Source organism: Agelaius phoeniceus, chromosome 3 (assembly GCF_051311805.1).
Source record: "Agelaius phoeniceus isolate bAgePho1 chromosome 3, bAgePho1.hap1, whole genome shotgun sequence".
NCBI classification, from domain to species: Eukaryota; Metazoa; Chordata; class Aves; order Passeriformes; family Icteridae; genus Agelaius; species Agelaius phoeniceus.
In genome coordinates this window covers 111,452,867-111,466,032 of record NC_135267.1, presented here as the reverse complement: position 1 = coordinate 111,466,032, position 13,166 = coordinate 111,452,867, and the positions used below count along the sequence as shown (strand labels likewise).

General features: G+C 45.6%; 1 protein-coding gene across 4 annotated transcripts in view; it reads left to right on the top strand.

The window, feature by feature from the left end:
* The window catches only part of RALGAPA2 (Ral GTPase activating protein catalytic subunit alpha 2), a 92,306-nt gene that overhangs the window by 46,761 nt on the left and 32,379 nt on the right, over positions 1–13,166 (top strand). For all 4 annotated transcript variants that reach the window (XM_054629321.2, XM_077176176.1, XM_077176175.1 and 1 more), the window contains 4 exons: positions 43–166; positions 950–1,105; positions 7,386–7,544; positions 11,567–11,694. In XM_054629321.2, coding sequence (XP_054485296.2) covers positions 43–166; positions 950–1,105; positions 7,386–7,544; positions 11,567–11,694 — 567 coding nt within the window. The remainder of the gene's footprint in view (positions 1–42; positions 167–949; positions 1,106–7,385; positions 7,545–11,566; positions 11,695–13,166) is intronic.

The window sequence follows — 13,166 nt, the reverse complement described above, 5'->3', positions numbered from 1 at the left end:
GAAGCTTGTTTAATTTTGATTTCTTTTTCTACCCTGTGGCAGCCGTGAGACTCACAAGATCGCCGTGTTCTACATCGCTGAGGGACAGGAGGACAAGTGCTCCATCCTGGCCAACGCCAGGGGAAGCCAGGCCTATGAAGATTTTGTGGCTGGGCTGGGCTGGGAGGTAACAGCCATAATTCAGACAAGTTGCTGGTGGCACTACACAGTTTTTAATTAAAAAAAAATATTAGCTACACACTGATGCATAGCTGCTTTTAGCTCTTGCCATGGTCAGAGCACAATCAGCACAGGGGTTCTTTATGACATGTGTAGGTTTAGTTTGCTTTGTCAAAGTGGTGTGTCATAGTCTAAATGCCATGGACATTTTGGTGTTTGGGAAATCCAGAGTAGCTGCATGTCACATTTAAGGATCCAAGTGCCACAGCGAGATGCAGCATCCTCAGGCTGGTGCTGTTGGGAAAACAAACAAGCCTTTGGACTCAGGCTTGACTTCAGAGAGGTGTTTCTTCTGAATGAACTTCTGGAATAATTTATTCTAAGGGTGTTTTTTTCTGTACAAACATTCAGTTTCTTTTGCAGTTTTGCTGTTTATTTCTCTCTCCCTTTTGTGATGCTCCTGGCAGTGGGAGCTGCCAGGCCACAGAGCCCTTAGCCAGCAGTCTGTGGCAGAATGCTGTTGTTTCCTTGCTGCTGTTTGCTGGAGGAAGGTAAAATAGCTGGGTAGATAATGACTCAGAACCTAGTTCAGAGAGATCTAGTTTTAGTAAATGTCAAATACAGGCACGGGAAAGACAAATCTAACGGAAAGATCGCAGAGCTGTAGGGGAAGACTTCTTTTTCTCTGGGATAGCTACGGAAACCTAGGGCGGTGATTTCATTAGAAGCAAATCCTGGTGCTGTGTCAGTGCTTTCAGGTGGCTGCTGTTTGTGCCTTTGGCTCCCTCAGGTCGACCTGTCCACGCACGGCGGGTTCATGGGCGGCCTGCAGCGCAACGGCAGCACGGGGCAGACCGCGCCCTACTACGCCACCTCCACCGTGGAGATCATCTTCCACGTGTCCACCAGGATGCCCTCCGACTCGGATGACTCGCTGACCAAAAAGGTAAAGGCTTTGCAACGTGTTTCCATCAAAATCTGAGCTGGGAGCAGCCTTTGCTGACTGGTCCTGGCAGGCCGTCCCCGTGTTGCCACGTGGTGCTTCTGCAGCTGGGCTAGCTGAATTAAATGGCATCTAAATTCTGGGTTCTGAAACACAATTAACATTTCCATGGTAGCCTCAAATGCCACCGTGGGTAATAATATTAGCAATAATTTCATTTGTACATTGTCTGCCTGCCAAAACTGCTGTAGGTCGGTAGAACAAAGCAACCAAATGCAGCATCATCAAACTGTCCTGTGGGGAACAGCGAAGGGAAAGAGGGCTGACAGGCTCAGGAGCCCAAGCAGCCAGCTCAGAGTTCAAGACAGCAGCCAGTTAGGCACAAGTCTGACAGGCAGCCTCTGCTTCAGACAGCCAGAACCCAGCACAAAATTCTGTTGGTATCAGTACTTAATTGTTCGTCTTTCCTAGCGAGGTACAGTTTCAGGTTATGCTGTTTGCCAGCTGCTGCTTAGACCCAAAGATTTTTGGGGCATATGAAATCTCTGCCTTTTTAATTAGGATGGGCAACTTGTCCTGCAGAGGTTGTTAGCATGTATCAGTAATGCTGCAGCAGCCATCCAGCTGGTTTCAGAATTATGTGTGCTTTTCTTTGAAATATAAAGGTGGAATCTCTGATTACTGGTTCTGAAAAATTGTTTCGTACTAAAGTCAGATCTTGTCTTTTTATTGTGATATCTGTCATTTAAAAAAAGGAAAACCAGCAAAATGACATGTTCCTCTTCATGGATGCAAGGCTATGGAGAAAAGTACTCTGAGTGCTTCAGGAAGGAGCAGTGGGGTAGTGGTGTTTAGGACAGGGCTGTAGAGTCTCTGTGACCATACCAGTGTAGGACTGTTTGTATTTTTATTATTCCTGACCAGTATTTGTCAAGCTGCTAGACCAAAACTCCAGTGATCAATGATTTACAGTTGCCCTAGGCAACATATTCCATATTCCTGTGCTCCACTTCTTGCACCACGAAAAAATCTCTGGTAGTGCCTACTTTGCTTCAATTTAAGCCCATTGGTTCTTATCCTATTTCACATGGATATGAAGGGCAGATTATTTTGCAGCACACTTGTGCATGTCTGAGAACTGCTGCCATGCCTTTCCCAGACTCAGTTTTCCTACACAAACTGTGGCCACAAAGGCAAGTCCAACCTTCCCTTGTAAGTCCTGGGTTTTGTGAAAGCCTGGCAAAGACAGTGGGATATGGTCTGGCTGTTGAGTAATTCATGACCTGGGAGAGGAGAGCACAGTGTGGCAGAGCTACCACAAGGGGAAGAATGGGATTTAGCTGCAAACAGTCCACTTATTCTCCTTATTTTCATCTATGTTACGGGTTATCACAGGCACTGAGGGTCTCGTTATTCTATTTGTCTTCCCTGTGTTTGCTCTAAGAGAATTCCTTCTCTGAGAGAAACAGAAACCAAAAGCATTTAGTAGCTGTCAGTCTCCAAGTTTTGTAGTGCCAGGAAACCAGGCCAGCTCCAGCACATGCTGTCTACAGAAAACAACTACAAAGGAATTGCTCTGGGACCTTTTCAGAAAACCTGAGATCTGCTCTAGGAATGGAACCCTGCAGGGATCAAACTGGGAATTCCAGTGAAGGACAAATCTCTGAGCAGGCTCATGGACCCGAGGAGCTGCAAGGAGTGGCTCAGACCAGATGGCTTCCAGAGGGCTCTTCAGTCATCATGTACTCATCCATGGTTCCACTCACAGCAGTTTCATCCCGTTTGTCACAGCTTCTGTTGTGAGCAGACATGCAGTCCTGTGCAGATGAGCAAGGATTGTGAGCAGATTTTGCAGACCTGCAGCTGTGAGTGGAGAAAAGGTGCATTTCAGAAGCACTGCACTTTCTGGAAGGTGGACAGTTCTCTCAAGGGCTTAGGTCCTTGCCTCACATTGTTGGGGCAGAATGTCCAGGTTAAAAAGATAATTTCTTACTTCCTATTTATTACTTCTTGCCATCAATGCTTTTGTTTTATGGGAGAGTGGGAGAGAAAGGTGGAAGCCCATGGCATTCATTCGGTTCCTGCTCCTACAGCTGAACTGTGCCTGGTGATACAGGACAGTGGAGCTGGGAGGAGAGAAGTTCATCAGGATGCAGTGGGGGCCACAGCTTCTTTTTTCTTGCCCTCCCTCTGGGATCTAAGGTCCCCCTAATCTCTGAAATCTTTGTGATTGCTGGGGTTTCTTCTCTGCTTGTTTTGCCTCAGACCAAGAGAGGCTTCATCCCTGTCAGCACACTCCCAGCTGAACAGAAGGACTGACCACCTGCTGCCCTGGGGAGCCATGGCAAGGTCATAAATTCTGGGGGCTGGGGAATTCAGCAGATGTAGTAATTTTACTTAAATATGTTATTGTGGTTCTTTGTTTTTACTGAACGCAAGGATAAATTGAGTTCTGGTATGAATTTCCCAGAATAAGTGCATTTCCACTGGGGATGAGCTTGGCCCCTTGTTTTTGTGCAGTAGAGCTGTGATTTGCAGTCTGCATTTTTTTATTTGAGATACATGCTGACATTATATTGCTAATTCAGGAGGGAAGAAAGGAAAAATAAGAAGAAGGAAAAACCCCTCTCCAAATAAGTCTTGGCCCTGACAGAAATCTTTCCTAGTGGAGTAAACAAAATTCAGCTGATCTCTTTTGCTGCTGCAGGGTTCAGCATCATTGGTTCCAAACTTTATCTGTCTGTCTTGTGGCAAGAGTGAAAATCAATCCCAGGAATGGCATCCTACAGTCCCTGTCTCCTTTTGCTCAAATTGTGCTTAACGGTTTAAAGATGTGCTGCTGAATTTCTCAGTGATTTATTTCATCTTCTCCATTGTCAGAGCAGAACTTTTTCAATTCAGAAATCTGGTTGCAGCCCCATACTGAACTCTTGCTCCTTTGCTGCAGAAATTTGTTAGCTGGGGCTAGATTAGATTTTTAGCAGCTAATCTGACTGCTGTAGGGGTTTGCAGAGTGGGGACAGAGCTGTGCTATTGGATTTGTCCAATTCATTTGACTCCAGGACTATAATTGCACTTATGTCTTACAAGGCTTTTATGGCCTCGGGCTGGCGAGCAGCAGAAAAACAAATTGGCAGTGATACAGTGAGAGTGAAAGGGAATGAAAGGCACACATTATCAGTCTCCAGGCAGCCCTGCTCTGGCAGGAAGTTTCTTGCTTAATTTACAAATAAAACTTAGATTTTAGGATGGGCACACAGTCAGCCAGACAATGGGGATGTCAGGCCCCACTGTTACTTAGCGAAAGTAGCAGCCATGCCTCCCCAAAAGCAGGAATTCTTCAGTCAAACAGACGACTCCTCTCTGGAGCCAGCTGGCTGTGTAATGCAATTAGAAGGGAAGGGAGGTCATGCCGGAGGTGTGCACCGTGACCAGTGTCACCCACAGAGCCCAGGGCCTGGGCTGCAGAGTGCAGCCCTGGGCAGGGACAGCAGGGCTGAGCCGGGCCTGAGCCTGGGGCCCTGTCCCAGCACCCCATTAGCCAAACCAGGGCCAATTCCTGTGCCCACCAAAAATTCCTGTGCACCAGGGAGGACACGCTGCCAGGGCCAGAGCTGCCTTCCCTCCCTGTGCACATCACTCCAGACTGCTCTTGGGGTTTGCTTCTAAAACCAATCTGATTTCATGTCTGCTTTGGGATTTTTTTTAATGTAGCTTTTCTCTTTATTCCCCCCACCCCTAAACTGGGTGGGGAGCGCAGCCTGGAGCTCTGGCTCTGCACGTGTCGGAGCAGAGCCCTGTGGGGCTTTGGACATTTCAGCACAACTTGCTGAAGTCCTTCAGGGCACTGAGTTTGCCCCACAGCTGCTGTTTTGAATAAACAACACAGGAAAATAGCAGCTGGCTTATTGTCACTGATGAGATTATTGTAACGGCTTTTTATCAATGGAGTTACCTCTCAGTAACAAATATTTTTGATTAATGCCAATTTTTTTTCCCTGTAACATTATACCTTGTAACTGTGGTGCTTAAGGATGTGTGGCTTCAAAACAAGGGCAGTAACTCAAGCTCTAAAACAAGTTGCTGGCACACACTAGGGATTGTGGCAGACTCATGAGCACAGCAAGTGTTGGTTCAGCTAAGTTCCCTTCTTCACTGAATTTTGTTCTGAAGGCTGCAGTATCAGTACAAAGTGTTTGATTATTATCAGAACAGTTCCTTGGGATTTTAAAAAGGGTCCCTCAAGCAGTATTTGGACATATTTTGATGACTGTTTTTATAGCAGTATGTGTTGTTTCTCACCCCAGAAGCCCTAGAAGGCACAGCAGTACAGAGACTCTTCTTCAAAAGAGCTGAGCTGGGTTTGTGAATTGTCCTCTGCACCTGGGCAACGGAGCTGCCTTATGGAATTTTGTGTCCACATTTATTTCTATTTCAGCAGAGTAAGGTTTGCTGGGTGCCCCCATTGCAGGCTCTCTGTGCAGGGAAGCCAGTGCCAGAGCTGGCTTGGGCTCAGCCTGGCAAACGTGGGCACTTCCAAATCCCTGGCGGGGGTTCCCTGAGCTCAGCTGGGCTGAGCTGGGCCCATCCTGGAGTGGGACAGCCTGGCCAGGCGTCCTCAGCATCTGGGACCTGCTGTGCACAAGGTCTGCTCACCCAGATGGATTTTAGGGGTGTGTCTGACTAAACCTGACATCTCCCTTCTGATCACTTTGGAGGTGACCTGGCTGCAGCTGGTCATGGAGAGTGAGATCAGGGTTTTGTCCTGTGTGTGAATTCCTGCTGCTTTTGGTATGTGTCAGTTTGTGACATTCCCAACGTGAGTGTTTTCTTGTGTGTTGCTTTGTTTTTACTAAGCTTCTGCAGAGATGTCAAGGTGACCACAAGAACAGCAATTTCTACTTGCTTTGTACATGTAAGAAGCTCTAGTAATAGTATTGTTAATGTTCCCATGTTTTTCCAAGATAAAAATGGTTCATGTTTTCTTCAAACAGAGCTAAAATTACCTTTATTCCATGGGTGTAAATAAAACAGAATTATTATCTTCTGTTTAATTTAAAATAAACTGAGAATCTCAGTCCTTCTGGGAACTGAGCTTTACTTCATTCTGCTGGAACATGAACTGTAAGCCAAGTTCACAGTTGTAACTTTTAAAAATTTTTCACAGTGTGTTGGTTTTGCCACGTTTCTCTCGTGACTGAGGGGTCCAGTTTGCCACCAATACGGAGGAGTGAAAGTTTTTCCTTCTAAAGGCACTGCCTGGCTCTGAATAGGGAAGCCTCATCAGCACAGCGTAGGCTGATCCAAAGCGTGTTGGGGTTAGTTGTTATTTACCACTGAAAATCACCACCTTCTTTTCCCTTCTTTCTCTCCCCCTACACAGAGTGAAGTAGCAGAGCTTCGTTTTGGCTTCTTTGTTCGGTCTGTTGTGCACATTGTTCCGGGGGTAGCACCAAATTGGAGGGGGGGGGGGTGTCTTTTAAGCTTTAAGTGGGACTTAAAGTCTCTTTATGCTTGGAGCTGGCATTGTGTGTGTGGATTACATTTTAACTTTAAAGCTTACAGTTGAAACCATTGTGTGAGGCTTGTACGTGATTGCCAAATAGTTTTTGCCATCTGTTAGATCACCTCCAGCTCCTCCAGCAGCAGAGCAAACACACACACACACACACAGAGGCTCTCAGAGGCTTTCTGTGTATGTCATGTTTAAATTTTATCTGTATTTCATGCAGCTCTGCTCCAAATGAAAAGGTGCAACTCCCACAGTATTTCCCGTTCTTCTGTACTTCACACTGCCCAGATATTTTGCTGACGTTTCAGGCAGGAGACCCCTCCAGACACAGTCAGTGAGGAGATGTTTGTGGATAATAAATTCAGTTATAGTGGTTCATGACAGGCAGTTTCTTGACATTCTGAGTCAAGGCATTTTCATATTTCTGTGACAGCTGCCTTATTTTAGCTGGAATACAATGCTCCGTTGGTTAATGCTTTGTTCCAGTAATTCAGTTTTCCATCTTAAATCACTGTAGGTAATGTACATTTACATATCATGCTAATGGCTAGTTTGATAATGACTTAATTAAGCCATCAGACAACAATGAGTTCTAAATGAAGCAAATTATTGAGCCGATGCTTTCATGAGCAACTGGAGAAAAACAATATTTTAACTTTTCCGTAATGAAATATTCCTGCTATCGAGCATTGTAATTCAATTTGTGAGCCGTGACCCCTGGTGCAGCGTGGTTATCACAGGGATTAATAAAGAGCCAATTTGCTGTTGCAGCTCCGTCACTTGGGGAATGACGAGGTGCACATCGTGTGGTCCGAGCACACCCGCAACTACCGCAGGGGCATCATCCCCACCGACTTCGGGGACGTCCTCATCGTCATCTACCCCATGAAGAACCACATGTTCTTCATTGAGATCATGAAGAAACCTGAGGTACGTTCTGGCTGCCTCGCTGGCCCCGCTGTGCTCTGCCACTGAGCAGCAGTTGTGTTGCTTTCAGCTGGGCTCAGTGGTTTAGAGTTTGGGGGTTGTTTTTTCCCGAATCACTCTGTCCATGTCAGGTGAAGGATAAGCTCAGCAATGAGCTGACTTTAAAACTGGACTTGCTCACGGTGATCAGAGTGATTGCTCATTCGTTTTATAGCCATACTTAGTGCTGAGTGAAACACTCCAGAATACTCAACCCACAGAAGTTACTGGGCAAAGAATAGTATTTAAGCCATTGTGGATGTCCTCTGAGGCAGTGAAAGCAAACCATTCATGATTTGAGTTCCTTGTGTGGTGCCGGGTCACTGCTGTACACACAGCACCAAGCAGAACCTCACACGTCTGTGGGACTGTCATTGTCACCTGACTGGGTGGGATGATGCAGACACTGGACATCCTGTCATCAAACAAAGTATGAGAGGTTCACAGCTGAGACTTTTTTGGGAAAAAAAAAAAGCATTTTTTTTGCAAAACGTCAGAGATGTGTGTATGTACATCTGTGCATGTGTGTGAAAAAGCCACTGCAGTAAATACTAGTCTGGTACATTACGGATGCAAAAATATGTGTAAAATATACTTTGTGAAAGTAGTCATTGTGATAAATACCCTTAGCCTTATAGGAGGGACAGTGTTTGTCCAAAGGAGCAGCCAACTGTGGTAAATGCCTCCATCATATCCCATATTGACCAGGTGTAGACACTATTTTTTGAGTTGTGCGTGATGGAGTTGTTGGATACTGACAACCAACAGTACCTTGTCAGTAGACATTTCAAACTTGAAAATATTCTAGTAGTGGGTTGTTGGGGTTTTTTTTTTTACATATGGTGTTGAGCTGTGCGGTTTAGTTTTCGAGCATTTTGGCTTTTAGCTTTTTTTAATGTTCCATCAGGGAAATGAGAATTTAGCGTTAGGAACACGCTTGAGACTTCTCTGGAGCGATGGAGAAAAGCTGTGTCATCTTTCATATTAGTCAAAACCACCCAACGGGCAGCCAGAATAAGAGCTAACTGGAAATTTAGTGTTATCCCTACATTTAAAGTACAAACCATTACAATGTAATAAAATTAATCCAGACATTTCCAGGGCAAGTGTGGCTGACCTTTTGTTCACCAGCTACTGACCCCAGGGTGAATGAACGAGCCTTGCAGAGAGAAATGTCTGTTGTTTGGCTTCAGTCCCTGGCATTTAAATTGCATTCCCTAATCGAATGAAAAGGCTGTCCTCTCTATCAGGTTACAGAATCCATGGCAACATTTGGCCTTTTATATCCATAATGTTAGCCTTTTTGTTTGCAGCCAAGTAGAGACACCTGGAGCAATGTTAACATTAACCGCTTTAGCATTAATAGCTTCATTATAGAAGAATTTCTGATCAGATAGCTGTTACTTTTGTTATATTGCTTCAGCTTGTATTGTTTTCATTTTTGATCTCCCTGCTTGGCAACCCGGCAATGATTTGCAAATTTTTTTGTCTTGATTAATTAAGCAATATAATTATCAGGAACTGTGCTGCAGTCTTTGCCCGACAAAGCTTGGGAGGGAAGACAATAGTAAGTCTGTTAGTGTGAATGCATTCCACGCGTCACAGATGCACGAGGATATTGGGAACAATGAGAGGAAAAGCTGCCTGCGAGAGGGGACAAAGCATGCCAGGCAAGCTCCGCACTGCACATACCGCCAGGGACATGCTGCGGGTTCCCTGGGACACAGATGCCTCGTTAGATTGCAGCTCGTCATCAGAGATTAATTCTCAGCCATTTGGTACAATAATTTACCCATTCCCCACTCTTTTAACTAGTGCTGCTTGCTGTAGAGGGGAAGTCTTTGTGCTCAGAAGGTTTATTTAACCTTGCCTACTTTTACTGCGGGCAACAGAAATAATGATTTTGCTGTTGGAAATTGGAACGAAGCAGGTGTTTGCAGTGGGCTGAATATTAATTTTTGCTTCACGGATAACTTGCAGTGACATTTGGAGTACTCACAGAAGGGGATCTTTCCCTCTATTTTTTTTTAATTGATTCCTGTCAAAGCAGGCTGTTTGTTTGTGGTGGCCACTGAAGCCCTGCTCTCGCGGGCAGGGTGTTGGGTGCCGGACTCGGAGCGGAGCCGAGCGGGGAGCGCGCCCTGCACGTTCCGCTGGCCTCCCCCCAACCCTTGTTAGGGCAGGGCCCCCGTGCAGATGGAAGCTGAGGAGATGCAGCTCCAGTGACTTTAATGACCCTTGGCGAGGCCACTGTGTGTGCTGGGGAATGAATAATTCCGAGCCCCGTGTGCATCCGGCTCGGATCGAGGCGGGCTCCGAAGCCCTCGGCTCTGCTGCTGCTCCTCTCCCTGGCCAGGATACACTCACCCTGTCCCTGGGTTGCATCTGTAAATTCTGTGGTGCAGTGGTGAGAAAGTCTGCCCCGCTCCCCAGCTCCTGGTGAGTGTGAAACCGTGAATGCAAGTGCTGTAAGCAAAACCTACTTGTCCAAAAAGCCCAGCAGGGAATTTCCCTGCCTCAGTAGCATCTGCTGATCTGACTTTACATATCTGGTATTTGTGTGGTGGTATCACTTCAATACTAGTATGTACTTAACGTCCTTATCTGTATTTTTTGCATTCTTTTCTCTTGCTGTCAATGCTTCCAGACAGTGCATGGGATAAAAATTTTACTTAAAAACATTACTGCCTAGAGAGGCAAAACTTGATGCTCCATAATGTTATCATTTTGGTGGCATTGATTTTCCTCTGTCCCCTTCCCTTCCAACTGCCTGGATAGTAATGCCAGCAGAAATGAAAAAATTGAAAAGAAGGCAAAACCACTATGGAAACATTTTTCACTTTTCTGTTTTATTGGAGAGTGGGTAATTATTTTAAGTAAAGGAATGACAGAATAAGTGTGTGCACAGACAGCTGTCATTTCCAGATGTTACATTTAACCAAAATTTCTTCTGTAATTCATTGCCACTTCTAATTAGAGGAATTCCCTAGATGCAGGGGATTTATATTATTCCCTTTGTCCATTTATTGAATGACTGTCACAGTCACCCACAAGCAGTTGGAGAAGAATAATAGAGGGTATTTATTTATGTGATAAGCCTCTGTACAGATGGAAAAAATCCGTAGCTTAAATATTGATAATTGTTGCTGGCTTCTGTCTAGGGCTTTAGTTGGGGGGTTATTTTTTTTTTCATTTTGAGTCTCTGAGAGGGAAATTAGTTTGAGTACTTGCAAGTACTGAAAGTTGTGCATTTAAACATCAAAATTTTCTGGGTTGGGCAGGCTCAGGTCTGTTTTGTGTCTGCAGTTCTGGACAGGGTTTATTTTTAGAAAGCATCTCTTGTTCGTATGTGGTGTTTATCTGCAGAGTCTCGAGTCACCAGAGGATGTCACACAGGGGTTTCCTGTGGAGGTGGCCCTGAAGGAGCAGCATTTGGGCACCTTGACCCACTGGGCCCACTTGTGCCTGTCCCCACCCTGTGTTCTGCCCTTGAGAGAGCCCCTGCTCTGTCCTCTCCTCTGCGTTCCACACACCTCCTGATCTTGGACCAGCTCAAGCATTTTTTTCTCTTCTATGAAGTCCATGGAAGGAGTTTATAGAGGATTATCTGAAGTAAATACGTGTTTGCAAAGCCTCCTGCCAATGTTGGAGTCAGCCAGTGAATCAGGGTCTCCTATTGGGATCCCAGATGGAAAACAGCTCCTAATATTCACTGCCAAAGGCATATTGATTGCAAATTCATAGATGGCCCCAGTTTTACGTGTACCAAGCTTGTGCTTAGCCAGCAGAATGTTCTGAGACCTGTGTCTGTGTAGTGTGCTGAGGGCAGTCACGGGGGATTTAAACACTCACCAGCTTGTGAGATGAATGTCACACTGCAAGTCTCAGCGTGGAAAACAACGTGGCCACGCTGTTTTCGTGTCAAAATGCTGTACCAGTCTCCTGCAGTGGTTCTGAAGCCTGCTTTTCTCTTTTGGGGCGCCCAGGTGCCGTTTTTCGGTCCCCTCTTCGATGGCGCCATCGTGACGGCGAAGCTGCTGCCCAGCCTGATCTGTGCCACGTGCATCAACGCCAGCAGAGCTGTCAAGTCCCTCATCCCACTCTACCAGAGCTTGTATCCTTTTCAAGGGGGCAAGGCTCCCCTTGGTAGGGTTCCCACTTGGAGCATCATCCTGCAGAGAGGTAGGTTGGGATGAAAATCCCTCCTGTTTGATTTTATTAGGAAAGGTCAGAGCTTTCTTTGCGTGCAGCTGGATGTTCTCAGTGGCTCAGACGCAGGTGCCATGCGGTGTTTTCCAAATTGGAGTGGTAATAGCACTGGAGTCTCTCACCAGCAGCTTCCACCTCACTGCTGGTGGGCTTGGGCTTTGATCTGTGAGAAAAGGTAACTCCCAGCTTGCTTTCACACTGATAGAAGTTGTGGATTGTGTATGTCAGGCTGGTAGCCAGAGCTCAGCCATGCTCTTATCCTATCCAATTAACTTTACTTGGACTCACTACATTAATAAGGCAGATGGGATTTGTCCTCAGATACAGATGCTTCACGTCCCTAATTCCAGTTTCTTTCCAGTCACACCTGTGTTTGGGCATTTTCAGAACCTGTTTTCCACCAGTGGCTGGAAGGTAGCTGGACATGTGCTTCTCTGGGACAGGAGTTGTGACACAGACTGTGGTTCTTGAGTGCTACTCAGAGTTAGCACTGGTTTGCACCCATGCTGGGGTCTTCTCATAATGCCATCATAGATTTCATAGCTGGTTTTGCCAATCACATCACTTACCTCAGGACAAACACTCACTGCACTTTGCTTTTCCTGGGGAGCATTTGATTTGAGTATTTTTCTAATCACATGACTTTGAGAAAGAGTTTGTGAAATATTTTGATCTTTTAAAGAACATTGAGGAATTAGTTTAAGATGCACATTTTTAAAACATGGAATATCCTCAAAGTGCTTGTTAGGGTTTTGTTTTAAAAAACTAAACAAAAATAAATAAAATTTAACCAGTATACTTTGCAAAAGTAATCAGAAATTAAAAGTATCATTGCAGTTAAATAGATTTGTGTTAATAACTAATTGTTTACTCATTGTAAAGCAAATGGTGGTGGTTGTGCAAACTGTGGCAATGCCTGACAGGTGAGTCAAGGCTGGCTCTGTTTTCTTCTGTTTCTTGAGAGAAATGTAGCAAATTCCTGAAACTGTGCTGTGCAGAATTTAGCTTAACCTGTCTGTTTCTCAGCGTTCAATACTAAAGTAACAGTGTATTAAAATGGACATAAGTAGCAGCAGTTACAAGAGCGAAGCTGTCCCATCCCCTCACTCCCAGCTGGAGTCCTCCCATGTTTTGGCATTGAGCATTTTGTGAGTGAGCAGCACTCACCAGCTGGCCGTGCTCCTGCTGTCCAAGGGGGTGTCCCTGAGGGTCCCTGTGCATCCCTGGGGGGACAGAGCTGCACAGACACTGCGGCACAGGGCACTGCTCTGCACAGGTCTGAGGCAGCATCTGTCCCCACATTCTTGTCCGCCTTTTTCTGCGTCTGCTTTTGCACCTGTGCTGTCCATAGTGAATCAACTGCCACTTGTCTGTCTG